At 36.8% G+C, this 20,460-nt stretch overlaps 1 protein-coding gene across 2 annotated transcripts; it reads right to left on the bottom strand.

Annotated features, from left to right (window-relative positions):
• Positions 1-5,366: 5,366 nt before the first annotated feature.
• Positions 5,367-11,342, bottom strand: LOC104092839 (chromo domain protein LHP1-like). 2 transcript variants are annotated; one of them, XM_070182245.1, is made up of 6 exons: positions 11,006-11,342; positions 10,851-10,876; positions 10,640-10,726; positions 9,683-10,509; positions 6,197-6,257; positions 5,367-5,765 (listed from the first exon to the last, which is right to left on the bottom strand). In XM_070182245.1, exons 1-5 carry the CDS (start codon positions 11,252-11,254, stop codon positions 6,217-6,219), a joined length of 1,230 nt encoding a protein of 409 aa, XP_070038346.1. In that variant the 5' UTR covers positions 11,255-11,342; the 3' UTR covers positions 5,367-5,765; positions 6,197-6,216. The 2 variants fall into 2 exon arrangements, with proteins under 2 accessions (XP_070038346.1, XP_009596810.1); XM_009598515.4 differs by having other exon boundaries at positions 9,781-10,509; positions 11,006-11,340.
• Between the last annotated feature and the right edge of the window lie 9,118 nt (positions 11,343-20,460).

Genomic DNA, 20,460 nt, shown 5'->3' with positions numbered 1-20,460 from the left:
ACCTCTTCTTAGGTAACTTAAGTATTATTCCCATCCATTATTTTGCAACAATAAAGAGAGTCTTGGAGCAACAGTAGTCTTTGTGTGACTTATAGTTCACGAGTTCAAACATCGGTATCAACCATTGGTGCTTGCATTAGATAGGTTGTCTACATAACATTCTCTTGATTTGTGGCCCCTCTTCTACGTGAACGTAGAATGCTTTGTGCATCGTACTGCCCTATTTTATTTTACGGCAAAGGGCCAAATATACTCATCTACTTTCGAAAATGGTCTAAAAATACTCCTCGTTATACTATTGGGTTATCTATACTCCTACAGTCATACTTTGGGTTCAAATATGCTCCTTATTTAAACGGAGAGACACGTATCATCGCCATGTTGGTCAATTCTAAATATTTTCTAATTAATTAAAAAGACCTATTACCCATACCCGAAAATCAATTTTTTAAAGCAATTTTTTTTTTTGGAAAAACTGAAAAAAACTGAAATTATTTTTACTTGAAACTGAAAAAAACGAAAATATTTTTTTTTTCCAGTTTTTACAAAAAAACTGCTTTAGAAAAAACTGGAAAAAAAAAGCTGAAAATCAATTTTCTAAAGCAATTTTTTTTTGTAAAAACTCGAAAAAACTGAATATATTTTTACTAAAAACTAAAAAAAGTAATTTTTTAAAAAACTGAAAAGCAATTTTTAAAGCTGAAAAAAACTACTTTAAAAAAGCTGAAAAATATTTTCTAAAATAATATTTTTGTAAAAACTGGAAAAAAAAAACTAAAAAGTAATTTTCTAAAGAAATATTTTTGTAAAAACTGAAAAAACAAATATTTTCTTTTTTTTCAGTTTTTAGTTAAAAATATTTCAGTTTTTTTTAGTTTTTAATTGCTTTAGAAAATTGCTTTTCAGTTTTTGTTTTCAGTTTTTACAAAAATATTATTTTAGAAAATATTTTTCAGTTTTTTTTAAGCAGTTTTTTTGTAAAACTGGAAAAAAAATATTTTCGTTTTTTTCAGTTTTTAGTAAAAAAATATTTTAGTTTTTTCTAGTTTTTATAAAAAAAAATTATTTTTCGAGTATAGGTAATGAGTCTTTTTAATTAATTATGAGATATTTAGAATTGACCAACAGGACGATGACACGTGTCCCTCCGTTTAAATGAAGGGTATATTTGAACTCAAAGTATGATTGCAGAGGTATAGATAACTCAATAGTATAACGAGGATATTCTTAGACCATTTTCGAAAGTAGGGGGGTATATTTGGCCCTTTGCCGTTTATTTTATTTTGCAACAATATTGAAAATTGTGGTGGAATGGTTAGGTTCCTTTTGTATAATCCATTAAGAAGTGAATTAGTAATACTCCATTATTATAATTAATTTTAGCCTAAAATTAGCATAAGTAGTACACTGATTGGTTGGTTGTACTAGAAAAAATAATCACCGCCTAATTGCTGAATTTGAAATGCAATGATCAACCCATCAAATTTTCTGTGTGTAAACTCAAATATTGATTTCTCATTTTTCTTGAATTATAATTCACCCATTTCGAAATTATGTAAAGTTACGGAAATTTCCAACAAATAATTAAGACATGCAAGTTTTTCAAGTACATTTAATGTACTACTCCTATCTTTTTCTGACAGCTTCAGTTCATACTAGACGGAATTACGGGGTCTTCTTCATAAACAAAAAGCAATAGCTATGATTTTCGCATCAAAATAAATTGGATGAATAGGTTGGGGAAGGTTAGATTTTCAAATAAAGCAAATAGTTAGTTGATCTAACATCATTAACATCAATGATTTTACAAATGGCATCTTTGACTTTTCATTTTCCCGATACCCTAATATCTAAAAGCGCCCCCAATCTAAAATATTACCAATATATGAGCTCATATTAAATTTTTCGGTTCTTCCATGATTCCATGATTAATTGCTACTTGTCTTAATTGTCTTACTTGTTCACCTTAATTGTCATATATTTGATTTGTCTTGTTGCTTTGTATTAATTGTAGTATCTCTTGATTTGGTACGAGGTTCCTTTATGGCTTGCTTTCATATTCTTTATTCTTAGAGATTCGTGTAAATTGAGTTGCGAAATTTATTGCATCTATTGATTCTTGTTTATGGATCGGATTGCACGCCGCAACAGGTGGAATAAGGGAGGATTGATATTAATATGATAAGATCTGGGTTGCGCGCCACAACAGGTGGAATAAGGGAGGATTGATATGGTGAAATATGGGAGGATTATGATATTGATTATGATTATATGTTGGGATCGGGTTGCGAGCCGCAATAGATTTTACTTGTTATTATTGATATTGATATGGTGAAATAAGGGAGGATCGTGTTTGTACGATGAGATCGGGTTGCGCGCCACAACATATTGTGTATTTTGTATTCTTTGTTGTATTATGTTGGCTTCGTTGCTTTCGTATGAGATTCTGAGGATTGGTATTTCTGGTGTTACTGATTTCGAGGATTGAGTTTATTTTCATAAATTGGTTACCTTACTCTTTCTGCATTTCTTTCCGGTCATTATTATTATACTGCGTACATGTTATTGTAAGTTACTTGCCTTAGCCTCGTCACTACTTGATCGAGGTTAGGCTCGACACTTACAGAGTATATGGGGTCGGTTGTACTCATACTATACTTTACACTTCTTGTGCATATTTTGTAGTCGGTCCCAGCGGCAGTCAGTAGATTACTCGGATTGACAATCAGACGGAGACTTGAGGTACAACTGCTCAGCATCCGCAACCCTGAAGTCCCCTTCTACTTTATTCTAGCTATTTATTTCTTTCAAATAGTTTTACTTTCATTCAGACCATTATCTGTATTATTCTAGTCGTTCGTGCACTTGTGATACCAGATCTGGGGTTGCATCTAGATATTGCAGTTGTTATGACTTTTCACACTCTATTTCAGTCTAATTGGTATCAGCTAATTTGATTCATTGAAAATGACTAAAAATTATTATAGCGTTGGCTTGCCTAGCAAGTGAAATGTCAGGCGCCATCACGATTACGAGGGTGGGAATTCCGAGTTGTGACAGGGCCTTGACAATAAACATCAAAATTGAGAAATTTTCCCTTGTTTTGGACTTGAATGGTGCCTAGAGCTCGGCTAAGCTTGTTGCTAGCTCTATAACATGGGCCACCAATAAGGCAATAATACAAAAAGAGAATTTTACTTAGCTATACTAGTTTTGAAACTTATTTACCATCACTATTGAGATTTTAACTTAATCACAAGTTGATATATAATTTACTAATTCTATACAAATTAATATTAATTGAATATCCCTTGATTGTAGCCTTTTAATTTGGTAATTGAATCCCACACATGCGGGTAATCTCCCCCCCCCCCCCCTCTTCGTCTCTCTCTCTCTCTCTCTTCACTCTTCTGCCCTATTTTTTCTTCTTTAGATCTTCTATACTTCTCTCTCTTTGCTCATCTCCTTTTTCTTGTCTTCTTCTTCAGAGAATTCAATAATGGATTTGACGTCATCGCATGTCACCAACGAACTAGTCCTTGTCGCTACCTCCCCAGACATTGACAACCATAACAAAAAAGTTTCAAATCTTTGATTTTGAATTCGAATTTTTAAAAATTATTATTTATTTGGATTGGGTGTTGTAGCAAATGATCAAAAAAATCTTTTGAAGATTATATCTCAATTTTGAGGTGTTCGGTGAAGATTATAGTTGATTTTGGATGAATTTTCATATTAAATTTTGAAGAGGAAGAAGATGTATTAAAGTTGTGTTATAGTTGTATGAAATTTATATAAATACTGTATTAAATTGTATTCTATTGTAGTTATATTTTTATTTTTTTTTGTATAAATATCAAATGAAAGTTTTAAATAAGTCATATATTATATGAATCATTGTATGAAATTAGTATTTACGTTGTCTCTCTTTTACATAAAGTTATATTTATTTATCAAACTTATATTAAAGATGTATTGTAGTCATATGAAAATTGTATTATGTTGTAGTTGTATTATTTTTTGTATGAATATTATACAATTGTTGTATAAATATATCAAAGTTGTATTAAAGTTATATTATAGTTTACGAAAATTAATTTTAAGTTGTATGATGTTTTGGTTTTATTAGTTTTGTATCAATATTGTATGAATGATGTAAATAAGTTTCACTACCCAATCTCAGTACGTGAATAAATTTTATGTTTCGGGAGAAAATGACCCAAATATTAGGAATGATTTTTCAGTCATCACTATTTCATTTGAATCGCTGAATTTTTTTTTTTCATGATGGAGTATACTTCACGATTTACAAATCAATGGCAGCAATTGAAATATGTGGCATATTATAAAAACCGATGACAGCAATATATGGCATAAATTGGCAACAAATTAATAGAAGAGGAAAGCGACAGAAGAAGAGGGAGGCAACAGAAGAAGAGGGGGAGGGGAGAGGAAGAAAATGGTGGAATTGAATCCCTTAATTGATGGCAATAATCATGGTTTGGGAGCCTTTTAAGGGGAATGTATATGAATTGTAAATAATATATAGTTATAGTTATAGGTAAATAACAAACTTTAGAGAAATTTGGGAAATAAGTATGAATTATGATATAGGAACAAAAAATCTCATACCAAAATAAGTCTAAACGATTTGCTCCAACTAACACAACATTAGGAAAGAGAAGCAAAAGAGAGCGAAGACCCAATTGTTAATGGGCATTTTTATATATACCCACTTTTGAGGCCACCATTGAAGTTGTACTCGCATTGTACAAAATTTTGCCCGCTCGTACTTAAAGTAGTTTAATCTCTTCAATGCAACTTCAGAAATCTTTAAAGTCTTCTATCTTTCAAATACAACTTCAGAAATTCGAATCTTAAGTAGTTCAATCTATTGAATGCAACTTCAAATTTCAAATCTTAAATTCTGCAACATAAACTTGTTCTTCAAATTTCAATAATACACGATTCAATGTCCAAATCTATCCCAAATGAGCTCAAATTTGAAACATAACTTTCAAATATCATAAAGAACAAACATCAATCATCAAATTGTCAAAACAACAAATTTACCAAACCCATTTTGTAACTAAGAAGAAGAAGAAACTCTAAACACAAAGAAGAAAAAGAAGAAACAACAGTAAAGAAGAAGAGAAAAATGTATGTATCTGATGTTATCCTAAAATTGGGTATCAACTAAAAATTTTTAAAAAGTGGGCACAAATTCAATTAGTGGTGCAAAACTGGACGTCACATAAAAATTTTACAATTGTTATGCGAATTCGATCAGGTAGATTATCAATCATCCTCCCTTTTGTTCATCTAACAAAATGTATTAGAACATATAATGGCCAATAGCAGAGCAATTCCACAAACATTTGCGCATTCCATATTAATGCTATTGAACTACAAAACCTATAATGGTTTTGCCACCTAAGATAACAAAAGAATATTATCTGTCATTTACAATGCATATATTGGGTTATACTGTAGAGATAAAACTTTGAAGTCCAGGTTTTTTTTTTTTTTTTTTTTTTTTTGAAAAATCAGCTGAAGCTAATGCAGGGTTTCCATAATATGCAGCATAACTCTAGTGATTTACTGACCTCCCTATAAATACTCTAACAGGTATAATACCTACAGCCTGATGCTACAAGATTTCAACACTCTGTACATACAAGTCAAGCGAGAATAGTTCCACCTTCGCCGAAGCGCATTCATTGTGTGGGATGATATCGAAGATTTTGCTCATAAAAGTTTATCAACTGCAAAAGAAAGCAAAAGTTAATTCAATTAAAAAGAATAGAATATATAACAGAAATAATAAATTACATTAACCTCCTCTTCAGTTTTGTTACAGTTAAATGAACTTTTCCTCTAGTTTCTGAAATTAATCCATAGGTTAACATTTTTTTGTCAAATATACATAAAATGTCGATCATCAAATGAATAATCAATCTTAACGACCAAGTAAGAAGCAAATACTTTTTTTTATTTTGGATGAATTAAGATACATTAAGGAACTGTGTTAGCGATGATATGTTAAGAGATCAGGTTGGTGTAATTTTAAGAACAGCAGAGGTCTCTATAAGTATGGGAAACTAGAGGGTCACTATAAATAATCCATATTGAAAATATAATATCACTGCATTTTATGATGATGAAAGATTCAATAGAGAAAAAGAAAAGCAGCTACCACAAGTGGATTATTCATCTTTAGAAACTTGTTATCCACCATAACTTCCTTTCCATCAGACCTGCAGGAAACCATTGAAAAACAAAAAATGCCATCATATAACCTATAAACTTATAAAAGATTCACCACAATAATATTAAGTGGACAGATTGAACTAGACTATAAAGCGACAAGGACACTAGGCACTGATTCAACTAGGTAAAAGCTGATGAGACAAGAAAGAGAGGGGGGTGTAATATAAACAGATAACACCTATACGCTTTACCCATCCAAGAAAACACATAATATTGCTGCAACACAAATAGACACAATTTTCACAAAAATCACATTAAGTTTCATACTTTAACAACAGAAATTTCAAAGACTACATTGCCCCTGTTAAAATATCAGTCACAGTTCATTGAGGCATTGCTTGTGAAATTCTGCTTTTATTTTATTTCGTCCATTTCCACAAATCTGCCTACGTGGTTCTCCCCATTATTATTATTATTATTTTAATAAGGTAAAAGTTTATCTATAAGGTACCGAGATGGTACAAAATGGTACAAGAATCATCCCAAACGACAACATCAACAAGCTATCCTCCCCCTCCTAACACCTCCAGGAAGTCTAAATATTGATTCAGATTTCCTAACTGACTAACTTTACACCAAAAATACAGATTATGGAGACATATATTCTTAATTCTAATAATATGATTCCCATGTCCTTCAAAGCAAGCATTGTCCCTTTCCAGCCATAAGGTCCATAGAATGCACAACGGAATGTTTTAGCCTTCTAGGTACTCTATGAGATTGCCAAGCTTCTAACGAACCCCTGACAGATTGAAGCATCACCCAAGAAATACGACAGATGTTGAACAATAGATCCCTGCATTGCCTAGATACTCTACAATGAAGGAGGAGCTGATTCACTGATTCTTGCTCTTCTTCACATAGGTAACACCTATTGCATAGACTAAAGCCTCTTTTCTGCAAATTGTCCCGAGTCAAACAGGCTCCCCAGGTTGCTATACTACCTTAACTAGAACTCTAGTTTTCCAAATCATCTTCCAAGGCCAGTTATTATCTCTATGACTTAACTGCTCTATCAACCTGTTGTAACAACTATGGTTCTCCCTATTACATTCTTGCCCTTCCACAATGGCTGCCACAACACATTCAAGAATGATACTGTCCGTTGCCCAGTACCAAAAGTTTAATCTACCAGTATCTCTACTTAAACCTCTAAATACTCCACACAAAAGTTGCTTAACATGAAAATTATTCCAGTTTGTGGAATGGGAAAAATAATGTGATACACTACCCAGCATAAACTTTTGTTTGCAAAGAATAGGATTCACTAGGTTATATAGTTAGCGTCGCTAAAAACCTTTATTTTATGGTAATGTAGTTCAAAAACTTCAACAAAATAGTATCAAATCCCTTCTTAATATCATTAAGTAAATAACTTCAAAGATTTTTACAGAATAAAGCACTAACAAAAGATTTTTGGAGTTACAATTCTATTAAGGAGAGTCAGATTTAGAAGTCACAAAATTGTAAAAGAAAAGGGGTGTCGTGTGTGTTAACCTTGGTTAAAATAGTATAATTTAAAATATAGATGAAGAAATTATTTACGAATTTTCTTCTTATCCAAAATAAAGGTTCTTCCACAAAGAAGCACTAGCAAAAAATTATGAACCACGGTTTAATAAGCAGAGTCTAGTTAGAAAACAATTATTCTAGCTAAATTGTAAACCAAAGGGATATAAATGAATCGCTAGTGTATTGTGTTCAGGATGGCCAAATTCAATTTACTACTCCCTAGGGGTCATGTTTAAAGTAACTCTGGTCCAAACACTAACAACCAAAGCAGCATAGACAGTTTCAACTTGACCACGATAACCAACTTCACTAGAAATTACAGTTTATCCTTACCATGTCAAGGAGCAAGCCCAAGAAAAATATTAGTTGCTTCTACACAAGTTTTTTAAAAAATTTGTTAATAACAAGCTAGTTTAGGGAGATGCTATGCTCTTCATGGATAAAGTCTACACCAGGAGGATAGAGTAGTTTCCACAAAGGATTGGTCTTCAATTTGGATAGTTAAACAGACTGCAAAAGCTTACTAGAGTTGTGTTGTAATGTTGTTAAACGAGGTAAAGAACAAAGTCCAGTGGTAGCGGTGGATATTGCTAGAAATAATAAAGATAGAGATAGGCAGGGCAAGTTCTATTTAGCGACAATTTGGACTGAATAAATTGGTGCCTTTCGCCTGATACAATCCCAAAAGTTAGCTCATGGGACGAGGATTGCCCAAAGAGCATATAAGGAGGGCAGCAGCTCATTACCTTAACCAATATGGGACACTTAACACCGTTGCACGCCCAAAACTGAACATCTGTATAACATAAGGGCCCAAACATTTGATAAACCAAGATAGGCGTAGGACTAGCTCTAATACCATATTAAAAAAATGAACAATGAGTCTAACTCAACCCCAAAAGCTATCTCATGAGGTGAACATTGACCAAGACCCTATAAGGAGACAACATCCTATTCCTTCAACTAGTGTGGGACACTTAACAAAGATGGCTAGAGACGGTAAAGGAAATGTAAGAGACAGTAAGGCAATGTGATAAGGAAATAGCAAAGGAACAAGACGGACAGTATTCCCTTATATCTTGAAACTTGGTTATAAGTTGCAGTAGTATTGACGAGAGTGTAAGGCATTAAGCAAGTGAGTGAATTTTAAAGATATTCATTACTTATAAAAAAAAATTAAAGATATTCATTTGTTGGTATAATTGAAGGAAAGTCCTTTCAACAATTATACTTATTTTTCATTCTCAAAAATAAAACAATTATACTTATTTTCACATTAGTAAAGTAGTAAACATACTAAATCGAGTACAAATATATTAATTGATTCAAACTTTCACTTCTTAATCTCTAAGCAACGCCAAACAAGCTCAAATTTGACCAGGATAAAGGGAGTAACTTAGTAAATGATGAATGTTCCAAAACTCAACAAGCTAAAACCAAAAAGAAAGGTCACCTAGAGAAATCAAACGGATAAATGATAGTCCATCATTTTCTCTCCCTTTCCAAGTCAAAGACCTATCTCAGATCCTGATTAAATATTCCCTCTCAAGAAACTATTCCTTTTTCTTTGTTTAAAGGTTTCAGCACATCCTTCAAAGGGTATATGCAAAGCAGCTCTCTTAAAGAGGTTCAACCACTGGAGTGCAATGGACATATTCTGTTCCAAAGAAGAAAAGACAGAACGTTGCACTACCATTGATGGAAGAAACAATGGACACCAAACAAGACAATGCATGTGATAAAACAGAAAAAAAGCCAGTTAATTCCAATACATGGCATCCAGAAAATAAGTTACATCCAAGAATAGCTGAGGTAATTTGGATAAGTGAGTAAGCAACAAATTTAGTGCACAGCAAGCATCTTTTGTTCATTTGAAAGAAGTTCATTATTTTTACTGTACCTTTTTTCCTTTCTGAAGACATTAATTTCACTATATTTAAGGAAAGCTCATATTCTTTGCAACTGAGTAAAAACAAGTGTAGTCTGGAAGTCACAGACCTCTTAGCTAAAAAGGTCACGGACACATCCTGAAAATCACTCGATACAGATGCCGAATAGCTCATAGGCTTTATAATTTCTGCTATGGCACACGCATCTTTGGAATCATCCCACTTATTTTTGCAACCTAAAGCATTGCCCACAAATCCATGATCGTGAATTCCTTCCTGCGTGAATGCAACAAAAGGGCCACTAGTAGCATTTGCTACAGCATCTTGGGAATCATTCATTACACCTGAGGCAGTTTCCGGTTTAAACCTCCGAACAGAAGTAGGCTTCCTCCTTTTAGCTCCGGTACAGCGACCAGATTGAAGTGATTCTGTTCCATTGGCTGCTGAAAATCCACTTGTAAGGCCATCACCAGATGTATCCGCAGATGTCTCTTTTGTTGCTATCCCTCCCTTTAATTCACTAAGCTTTAAATCCAATTCATTTTTCTCATTAATTTCTTTTATAGAGGAATCGAAATTCAAATCATTACCGTTCGCCACTCCGTCCACTTGGATATCATTCAAACCACTACCACTACTATCCACACGATTAATAGCATCCAAGCTAGCCAGAGGAGATGAAGGCATAGGTTCCTCCATTATGCTAACCTTCACTGCAGGCACATCATATGTAGCAGCTGCAGGGGAACACTGCTGCTGCTTTCTTTTGATTTGAGTGTGAGTAACCCCATGCTGCCGCTTATGCTTACGTGCCAATCGTTGTTTCCCTGACCGCAAGCTTCAAAAAGAAAAATAAAGCACAACAAAAGAATGAAAAAGAGCCGAAAAATCAATATTCCCATTATTCTATTAAACCAACTCAGCTAACTACTATACTCAAGTAAGTGCAATGGACAAAAAATGCACACCTCTCTTCAAATGCATCAATAACATCATAGCACGTCATTAGATTCTCCACAGGTTCCCATGTGTTTGCACTCTCCGGCCAGCCTCGCCTGCATACAACAGAATCTTATCCTTCAATCTAGCAAATTTCATGGTACAACATTTCAAAAATGGAAAACGGGAAGCAAAGTAAATAACTTTATATATCTATTGCATTATGCATAGTAAACTTACCATTTGATTAGATACTGAACTTTGCCCTTTGTTTTTCCACAGCATTTTCAAGATTCCCAAATCCACACAATCACAGAAATTAAAGTCACAAATAAGGATTAAAAAAAAGTAACAAAAAAAGGGGAAAAGTCGTTTGACTCCAAAATGAAACTAACCTTTCGAACCCTCTTTCTCCATACATCCTCAATCTCATAAAACCCTTCAGCAAGCTTTGGTTTTTCCGCATCAGCTAATTCCTCTTCTTCGATTTTCTCTTCATACTCCTTTCCCACATCTTCATCCTCTTCGCCAGCATTCCCATCTCTTTTTTGCTGCTCAGCTTGTGCGGCACCGTTGGATGGCTGCTCACGACTGACACCATTGTCGCCGGCGACGGCATCGGAGTTCTGTTTCCCTCCTTTCATCTCTCTCTCTCTCTCTAAGTTTGTTTTCAGCTTTGCAGACTTGCAGTCTTCTGTGTGAAAGGACTGTTGTAAGAAACAAAAAGAGGTATGAAGTCCTTTTCTTTTGACAGATAATTTCAAGCTTTTGTTTTATTTGTTACTCCCTCCGTCCTAATTTTAAGGGTATTGTTTCGGAAAACAAAATAAAAAGAAAATAATTTTTAAAAGTTACTTATAATTATACGGCATTCTAATTACATGAGTAGTAATCACATATTATGATAATTATATAGCATAGTAATTACAATATCTTATTTATTTACGAGAATATATTAAATTATAATTTTCACTGTCATGTATGGCTAGACAAGTATAATATATTAAGTTTTATTGTGTGATATATATATATATATATATATTAAAAATTTATTAAATGATTATAAATAATTATATAATATTATAAAAATAATTGATATCTTCCAAATAAGAAATTTTGTTACTAAATTAATAAATAAAAATTTCAATAACCAATCTAATCTTTTACCAACTCATGTAGATATAAGAAATTTAGTTATGAGCTTAAAAACTATTTTTTATAACAAATATTTATACTAATGATTAGAAAATAAAATTAGTAAGATACAAAGTAGGCAAACTCTAATGTGTGACAAATATTTAAATATTATTTTAAAATGATAATATTAACTCAAATTAATGGAAAACAAAAGTAGCAAAGTACGTAAATGTTTTTAGGAAGCAAGCTCAAATTGAGAAAAAAGTGTTTAATAAGACAAACAAATTAAAGAAATAAAGATGGAAGAAGGAGCATGACTGACGTTTATTCACGTCGGAATGAATATGAAAGAGAAAGAGTTTTATATTTTAATATATTCAATAAAGAAAAAAATAAGTTTGAAAATAATTACACCAGATAATTACCATTAATTCTTGCATTCCCTTGAGAATTGAAGAATATAATTATTTCTCTTAATTACACCTAATTACATGCGACCAAGTAATTATTTGGCCTGATAAAGAGTCCTAAACTATGTAATTACACCAATTACATCCAAATCTTAGTACTAGATGGCTTTCCAAACATGCTCTAAAGTTAGTATTTGTTAAAGGAATTTTTTTCAAATGAGGAGTTAGTATTTGTTAAAGGAATTTTTTTCTAATGAGGAGGGAAATAGGGTGAATCTACTATACCAATCATAATTAATATAAGTCTACTTTTTCTTAAAATTATTTAGGTATTTTCTTTAATATCCATTAATGCAGAATGAACGTTGTATTTGTTTTTGTCACGTTCTATGTAGTATTGTTTATTCATGAATCCGGAAAAGTAATACTAACTAGATTTGAGACAAAAATTGTAACGTCCAGATCGGTAGTTTTGCTTTTTAGAACCCCGTTCCCCTAAATAAGGCTCCATGTACGTGTTTTTACTGTATTATGACTTGTGGGGATGGTTAGTTCGAGATTTGAAAGAGTTCGGGTTGAAATCGGAACACTTGGTTCCTTAAGGTTGGCTAAAAAGGTTAAGTTTGACTTTGGTCAATGTTTTGAGCAAACGATCTCAGAATCGGGATTTGACGGTTTCAATAGGTTCGTATGATGATTTTGGACTTGGATGCATGTTCGAATCGGATTTTGGATGACCCGGGAGCGTTTCGGTGCCTAATAATGAAAGTTGTCTCTTTGAAGGTTTTTGAAGTTCTTTAAATTTGGTTTGGAGTAGGTTTTGGAGATATCGAGGTCCAAATAGGATTCCGAGACCGAGAATAGTTCCGTATGGTGATTTAAAACTTGCACGCAAAATTGGGTGTCATTCCGAGTAGTCTAAGTATGATTCGACGCGTTCAGAACGATTTGGAAACTTGAAGTTCATAACTTGATTCAATTTTGTTTTGGGGTGTGATTCTTGGTTTTATTATTATTTTACGCGTTTCGAGAGTCGAGCAGGCCTGTATTATGTTTATAGACTTGTTGGTATAATTGGACGGGGGATCGGGTGTGTTTTGGACTACCCAGAGCCAAATTGAAGAGACCAGATTTTCTAGTTCTGGTTTCCTTCTTCGCGAACGCGGAAGGACCATCGTATTCGCGGAGGAGGATTTGGGCAGTGGGGCAATTTGCCCTTTGTGATCGCGAGAAGGGGACCGCATTCGCGGAGCCTTGAGGTCCCAGGCCTACGCGTTCGCGTAAGCCCCATCGCATTCGAGTAGAAGGGAGGGACCTGGGGAGTGGTCAATGCGAGTGCTCTTCGCGTTCGCGAAAGTGCCCTCGCGTTCGCGAAGGACAGGGCTGGTAAGCCTTTGCGTTCGCGAGGACCTGGTCGAGTTCGCGTAGGCCAAGTTTTCATGGGCCTGGGCCGTTGCCTTCGCGAACGCGAGGCCTGTTCCGCGTTCGCGAAGAAGAGAGCAGCCGAGCAGAGAGTTTTAAAATCGGGACTTAGCCATGTTTGGGCTCATTTATTGCACTCTTGGGCGATTTTTGGAGCTTCAAAAAGGGGGAGTTCGACCTAACTATTGAGGGTAAGTAATTTCTACCTACTGCGAGTTAAATACATAGTTTATGGGAAGATTATAAAATATAAACTAGTGAAAATCATGTGTTTAGGTGAAAACCTAGGTTTTTGATAAAAAGGGGATTTAACCACGAAATTTGTTATGGAATTTAGTAAAAATCATATATTTTAGTTCATGAGGTTATGGGTAATAAATTTCTTTAAATATTTCCGAAATCCGGGCACGTGGGCCCGGGGGTGAATTTTAGAAATTCTTCAATTAGGGCTGGGAAATCACTTTAATAGCTAGGATATGAACTTTTGAACGTGTATTGACTATTTTATATAACAATTGACTAGTTTCGAGTCGTTTGGCACCAAAGTGAGGGTTGAAGCACAATTTTGGACCGGGAAGTAAGCTTTGGGACGATATAAGTCTCTTTTCTAACCTTGTAAGAGGGAATTAACCCCATAGGTGAATTTAATTAATATGTGCTTCTATTTGTGGGGGGTTACGTACGTACAAGGTGACGAGAGTCCGTACATAGCTACTAATTATGCTTATGTACGGGTAGTGTTAGGCCTACACCATGCTTTGTTGACACCGTTAATTGATTATGCTTACTAATTGCCTTGAATAGAGTTGAGATTGAGGAATTCTAGATTTTAAAGGCTCCTAGTTGGATTTCTTGTTTTGGAAAGAATTGAGGAATATCATGATAACTTGAGAAATCTATGTTCAACCGCGTCGCAAGTATATTCCGCGAGCGGGGTAAATTCCACTACTCTCATGGGAGTGGGTCGTTCGCCTCGGCAGGTTAATAGATGCATCTATGGTTCCTGCCGTTCGACCCTCAGTAGTGCACAGAGTATATGTACATGTATTTTGGATCGGGCCGTGCATCCTCGACATAATTCGTGCGTAATAATACTGGAAGCCCAATTATATTTGATATTGTTTCATTGTCTTGAGAGGTAAATGGTTAAATGAGGGAAATTGATTTGGTACCTACTATAAGTGAAAGGATTGTTTATTTATTTCTTGCTTCTCAGTTTTATTGTCATTTATATGTCCCATGTTAAATTAGAATCATATATATTTCATTGTTGGCCCATAGTAAGAGTCGAAGTCGACCCCTCGTCACTACTTCTTCGAGGTTAGACTAGATATTTACTGGGTACATGTTGTTTATGTACTCACGCTACACTTCTGCACTAAATGTGTAGGATCTGAGGCAGGTGCATCTGGATATATGTCTGGCGCGTATCCTTGACTACTACCACGAGACTTCGCGGTGAGCTGCCTTCTAAGCCCGTTCTGCAGCAGCCGAAGTCTTTCTTTTGCTTGTATTTTTTATCTATCTCACTTCAGACAGTAGTGTAGTATTCTTTTGTATATTCTACTAGTGCTCATACACTTGTGATACCAGGTCTTGGTGATTTATGCTAGTATACACTCGATGGTTTATGTGTTATTATACTTATCTCACTTGCTTTAAAAATCTTGATCTCTCATTTTTATTAAATTCTTACTTCTTATCTATGCACAAACTAAAAATCAACTATTTCAAGTCTTTAAAAGAAAGGATCACAGAGTTAGTTCACTGTAGGCTTGCCTAGCGGCAACGTTGGGCAATATCACGACCAATAGGAGAAATTGGGTCGTGACAACATGGTATCAGAGTGCTAGGTTCACGTAGGTCTCACAAGTTATGAGGAAGCCTAATAGAGTCTTGCGGATCGGTGCGGAGAGGTCTGTACTTATCTTCGAGAGGCTATAGGGTTTTAGAAAACTACTCTTTCTTCATCTCCTATCGTGCAGTTGATGTTATACTAAGTGTCTTTCTCTTATTCTATCACATATGGTGAGAACGCGCACGTCGGATATTCCAGACCCGAGAGGAGTTGCCCCCTATTGCTAGAGGCCGATGTAGAGGCCGGGGGAGGGCACCAGCCCGAGGTAGGGGATGGGGACGTCCCAGAGTTGCCCCAGCTATACCACTAGCGGATCTAGCAGAGGATCCTACTATTGAGGAGTAGGGCGAGGTGCCTGCAGCAGAGCCAGCCCCGGTAGATTTCATGTCAGCACCGGGCTTTTAGGAGGTTATGGGCCGTATTCTACGGTTCATGGATACTATGACCCAGTCTGGTTTATTTCCAGTAGACCCAGCCACATCTCAAGTGGGAGGGGGAGCACAGACCCCTACTGCTCAGGCACCGGGACATGCAGCTGCCATATATCAGACTCCGGGTGCACTACCCGTGGGTGGAGCCCAGCCAGTTGCAGCAGCTGTACCTGAGCCTAGACCAGTTGCGGCCGGCGAGCCCCAGAAGCTATTGGATAGATGGACCAGGCTTCACCCTCCTATCTTCGGAGGTGAGCGACATGAGGATCGCCAAGACTTCATTGATAGGTGCAGGGACAGACTGCACAACATGAGTATATTAGAGTCCCATGGGGTGGATTTCACTACTTTCCAGCTGGAGGGCAGGGCCCGTAGATAGTGGCAGTCATATCTCCTCGGCAGACCAACAGGTTCTCCTCCCATGACTTGGGATCAGTTTACACGCCTTTTCTTGGATAGGTATATTCCACCCTCCTAGAGGGAAGAGTTGCAGTTTTAGTTTGAGCAGCTCCAGTAGGGTCCGATGTCAGTGATCGATTATGAGGCGAGATTCTCTGAGTTGTCTCGCCATGCACATATGATACTTCCTACTGACGCGGAGAGAGTACGAAGGTTTGTTGTGGGGTTGCACTCCGGTATTCAGGCCACTATAGACCGGGAGGTTAAGATGGGGACTTCTTACCAGCTAGTAGTGGAGATAGCTCTGAGGATTGAGGGTTACCGTCAGTGAGGTAGAGAGCAGATGCAGCGGGTTAAGCGATTCCGTTATTATGGGGAGTTTAGAGGTGCCCCGGCTGGGGGCAGAGGTCAGTTTGTGAGGGGTCAGCCTAGCAGGCCCACATATCTAGCATCGCTACCTCCTCGGGGTACTCCAGTGCGACCTTATTTTAGTGCCATGACAGAGAACTCATATCGCCCACCAACTATTCAGGGTCCTTCCAGTGGGTATTCAGGCCATCAATGTCAGACTTCAGGGTAGCAGTCTATTGTACCGTGAGGTTGTTACGAGTATGGGGATCTGGGCCACATGAAGAGGTTTTGTCCCAGACTTCGGGGCAAAGCAGTATAGTGACGAGCTAAAAACACAACACAAAATTATGCTCGCTAGTCGAATATAGTATAGAAAATATCGTATCCACAGGGATTGGATTTAAACAATATTTTCGTAGCTTCTAGTTTTAATTGCTATCCAAGATGATCAACAATTTAGAGTTGTGTGATTTGAAACTAAAATTTACTAAAAGTCTAAACCATTGGCTAATGACAATCGCAACAAGAGTAAGCAAGAAGATATCAAAGGGAGAAAATAGGGGTTGATTGGATAGGTGTAAGATATTTGTTTGGGAATTAACTCTAGTTACTTCACTTCTATGGTTCAAGTGAGTCTCTCGAATTCACTCTATTATGTTCAAACATTCAGTAGAAACTCCTTTCTCGATTAAGTCTCAACCTTACGATATGAACTATGTTAAGCTTGGTGAATATATGCAATAATTCGTAGTGGATTGATCCTTAGGAGAACCTCTTTCGATTATCCTCCTAACTAGGTCTAAACATTAATTCAACTAGCTTCTTTCGATTACTAACAAGAATCAATGAATTCAACCAATAAGATAATGCAGAACATCACAAATTATGCCTCTTTCGATTACATAAACAAATGAATATATATGTAACAATAAAAATACCCAAAATGATTCAATACATAAAACTAGAGTTAATATGCACAAACAATTCTCAAAACACCAAATTCATCAATCCCTAAGGAAAAATTACTCCATGGATATGGAGAAATTCATCACAATTAAGTTTAAGTCAAAGGAAAACATAAAACATCCAAACCCTTGTCTTGAGTGAGGATGAATGGTGAAATACTTGTGCTCTTGCTTCTCCCTCTTCTCCTTAGCTTCCTTAGGTCTATATTATGTCAAAAGTCCTCAAAATACTGTTTTTCTATGTATATATACCAAGTAGGGTCGGCCCCAAATAAATACACCTTCTTCTACGCGAAAAATACACTTTTCCGGAGTTGGACGTGCACGGCCGTGCACCTGGAAGTGTACCCGCACACTTGGCCACACACTTTTCACACTGTTCTGCGCCATAGGCGCGGTCAGTGCACGGCCGCGCAATTGGCACGCACTTTTCACCCTATTTTGTTGGGAATTTGAAACACTGTAAAACATGAAAGTTGTAGCTCTTTGAATTAACTTTCTAACAATATATTGTGGAGCCCAAACGAAGTTCCGAGAAAAATGTTATGTGCATTTTACTAGATACTGCGCAGTATGCCTGCTCGATTATTCATTCGTTCTAAACTATCATCCGTTGTTCCCCGAACACGATCCCGGCTTAATTTTTTGGGCTTTTACTCAGACTTCAAATCTCCAAATCACTTGAATTCATTCCATAACATCTACATAGCTCGGAATCACTCCTACAAGGCATAAAACACATAATTAGTGCAAAACACTAGCGATTAAAGCTCAAACTCAACTAAAGTGCAGTAAATTGGAATGTAATAATCGACTAAAACATGAGATTATAGCCTACCATCATACAACAGGGCCATCAACCCATGATTACAGCACCAGTCATCCGATCGCCCAGGGGCCGAGGGCAGGCGGGTAGGGGTCGGGCAGGGGGAGGTCAGCCAGCTACTGTTCAGTCAGGCAAAGGCCAGCCAGTCGGCGCTCCGTCTAGGTTTTATGCTTTTTCGGCCAAACCAGATGTAGTGGCCTCAGATGCCGTGATCACATGTATTATTTCTGTCTGCGGTAGAGATGCTTCGATATTGTTTGATCCAAGGTCTACTTATTCATATGTGTCATCCCTATTTGCTCACTTCCTGGATGTTTCTCGTGAGTTCTTAGGCACTCATGTGTACGTGTCCACTCCTGTGGGAGATTCTGTTATTGTGGATCGTATCTACTGATCCTGCGTGGTTACATTCCCTGGTTGTGAGACTAGAGCGGATCTTCTATTGCTCGATATGACTAACTTTGAGGTCATCCTGGGCATGGACTGGTTATCTCCATATCACGCCATCCTTGATTTCCATGCCAAGACTGTTACCTTGCGATGCCAGAGTTGCCTAGATTGAAGTGGAAGGGTTCGTCTATCAGTACACCTAGTCGGATCATCTCTTTTATGAAGGCTCGCCATATGGTCGAGAAGGGTTATTTGGCTTATCTAGCCTATGTTCAAGATACTACTGCAGAGACTCCAGCGATTGATTTAGTAACCGTAGTCCGGGATTTCTCCGATGTGTTTCCTTCTGATCTTCCAGGCATGCCACAAGATCACGATATCGATTTATGCATTGATTTGGCTCCAAGTACCCAGCCTATATCTATCCCACCGTACCGTATGGCTCCGAAAGAGTTGAAAAAGTTGAAGGAACAACTTGAGGAGTTTCTAGCAAAGAGGTTCGTCAGGCCGAGTGTATCGCCTTGAGGTGCACCAATGTTATTTGTGAAGAAGAAAGATGAGACTATGCAGATATGCATTAATTACCACCAGTTGAACAAAGTCACCATTAAGAACAAGTACCCGTTGCCGCAGATTGATGATTTGTTTGACCAGTTGTAGGGTGCCAGGTTGTTCTCTAAGATCAACTTGAGATCGGAGTACCATCAGTTGAAAATTCGGGATTTAGATATTCCGAAGACTGCTTTTCGGACTAGATATGGCCATTATGAGTTTCTAGTGATGTCCTTGGGCTTGACTAACGCCCCAACGACGTTTATGGATTTGAAGAACAGGGTGTTCAGGCCATATATTGATTCGTTCGTCATTGTCTTCATTGATGACATTTTGATCTACTCGCGCAACATGGAGGAGCACGAGCATCATTTGAGAGTGGTGCTTTAGACCTTGCGGGAACATAAGTTATATGCTAAGTTCTCCAAGTGTGAGTTTGGCTAGATTCTGTAGCATTTTGGGGCATGTCGTATCAGACGAGGGTATTAAGGTGGATCCCAAGAAGATTGAGGCAGTTCAGAGTTGACCTCGTCTCACTTCGGCGACTGAGATCAAGAGCTTCTTGGGGTTAGCAGGTTATTGTCGCCGATTTGTGGAGGGCTTCTCATCTATTGCAGCACCTTTCACTAAATTTACTCAGAAAGGTGCTCCGTTTCGTTGGTCCGATGATTGTGAGGCGAGCTTTCAAAAGCTCAAGACAGCTTTGACTACTGCACCAGTTCTAGTGTTGCCTTCCGATTCGGGGATGTATATTGTATATTGCGATGCTTCATGCGTTGGTTTGAGTTGTGTGTTGATGCAGGAGGGGCGAGTTATTGCATATGCTTCACGTCAGCTGAAGCCCCATGAGAAGAATTACCGTGTACATGATTTGGAGTTGGCTGCGATTGTTCATGCTCTTAAGATCTGGAGGCATTATCTTTATGGGGTGTCCTGTGAGGTTTACACTGATCATCGCAGCTTGCAGCATTTGTTCAAGCAGAGGGATCTCAATTTGAGGCAACACAGATGGCTTGAGATACTGAAGGATTATGATATCACCATTCTTTATCATCCGGGCAAAGCGAATGTAGTTGCAGATGCCTTGAGCAGAAAAGCAGAGAGTATGG

Source organism: Nicotiana tomentosiformis, chromosome 8 (assembly GCF_000390325.3).
Source record: "Nicotiana tomentosiformis chromosome 8, ASM39032v3, whole genome shotgun sequence".
Lineage (NCBI taxonomy): Eukaryota > Viridiplantae > Streptophyta > Magnoliopsida > Solanales > Solanaceae > Nicotiana > Nicotiana tomentosiformis.
This window is presented reverse-complemented; position numbering and strand designations above follow the sequence as displayed.

Coding starts and splice junctions, on each gene's coding strand:
- LOC104092839 (XM_070182245.1), bottom strand. CDS start 11,254: ATGAAAGGAGGGAAACAGAACTCCGATGCCGTCGCCGGCGACAATGGT. Junction 10,877..11,005: donor GGAGAAAGAGGGTTCGAAAG/GTTAGTTTCATT, acceptor GGAAAAACAAAG/GGCAAAGTTCAGTATCTAAT. Junction 10,727..10,850: donor GTTCAGTATCTAATCAAATG/GTAAGTTTACTA, acceptor TGTTGTATGCAG/GCGAGGCTGGCCGGAGAGTG.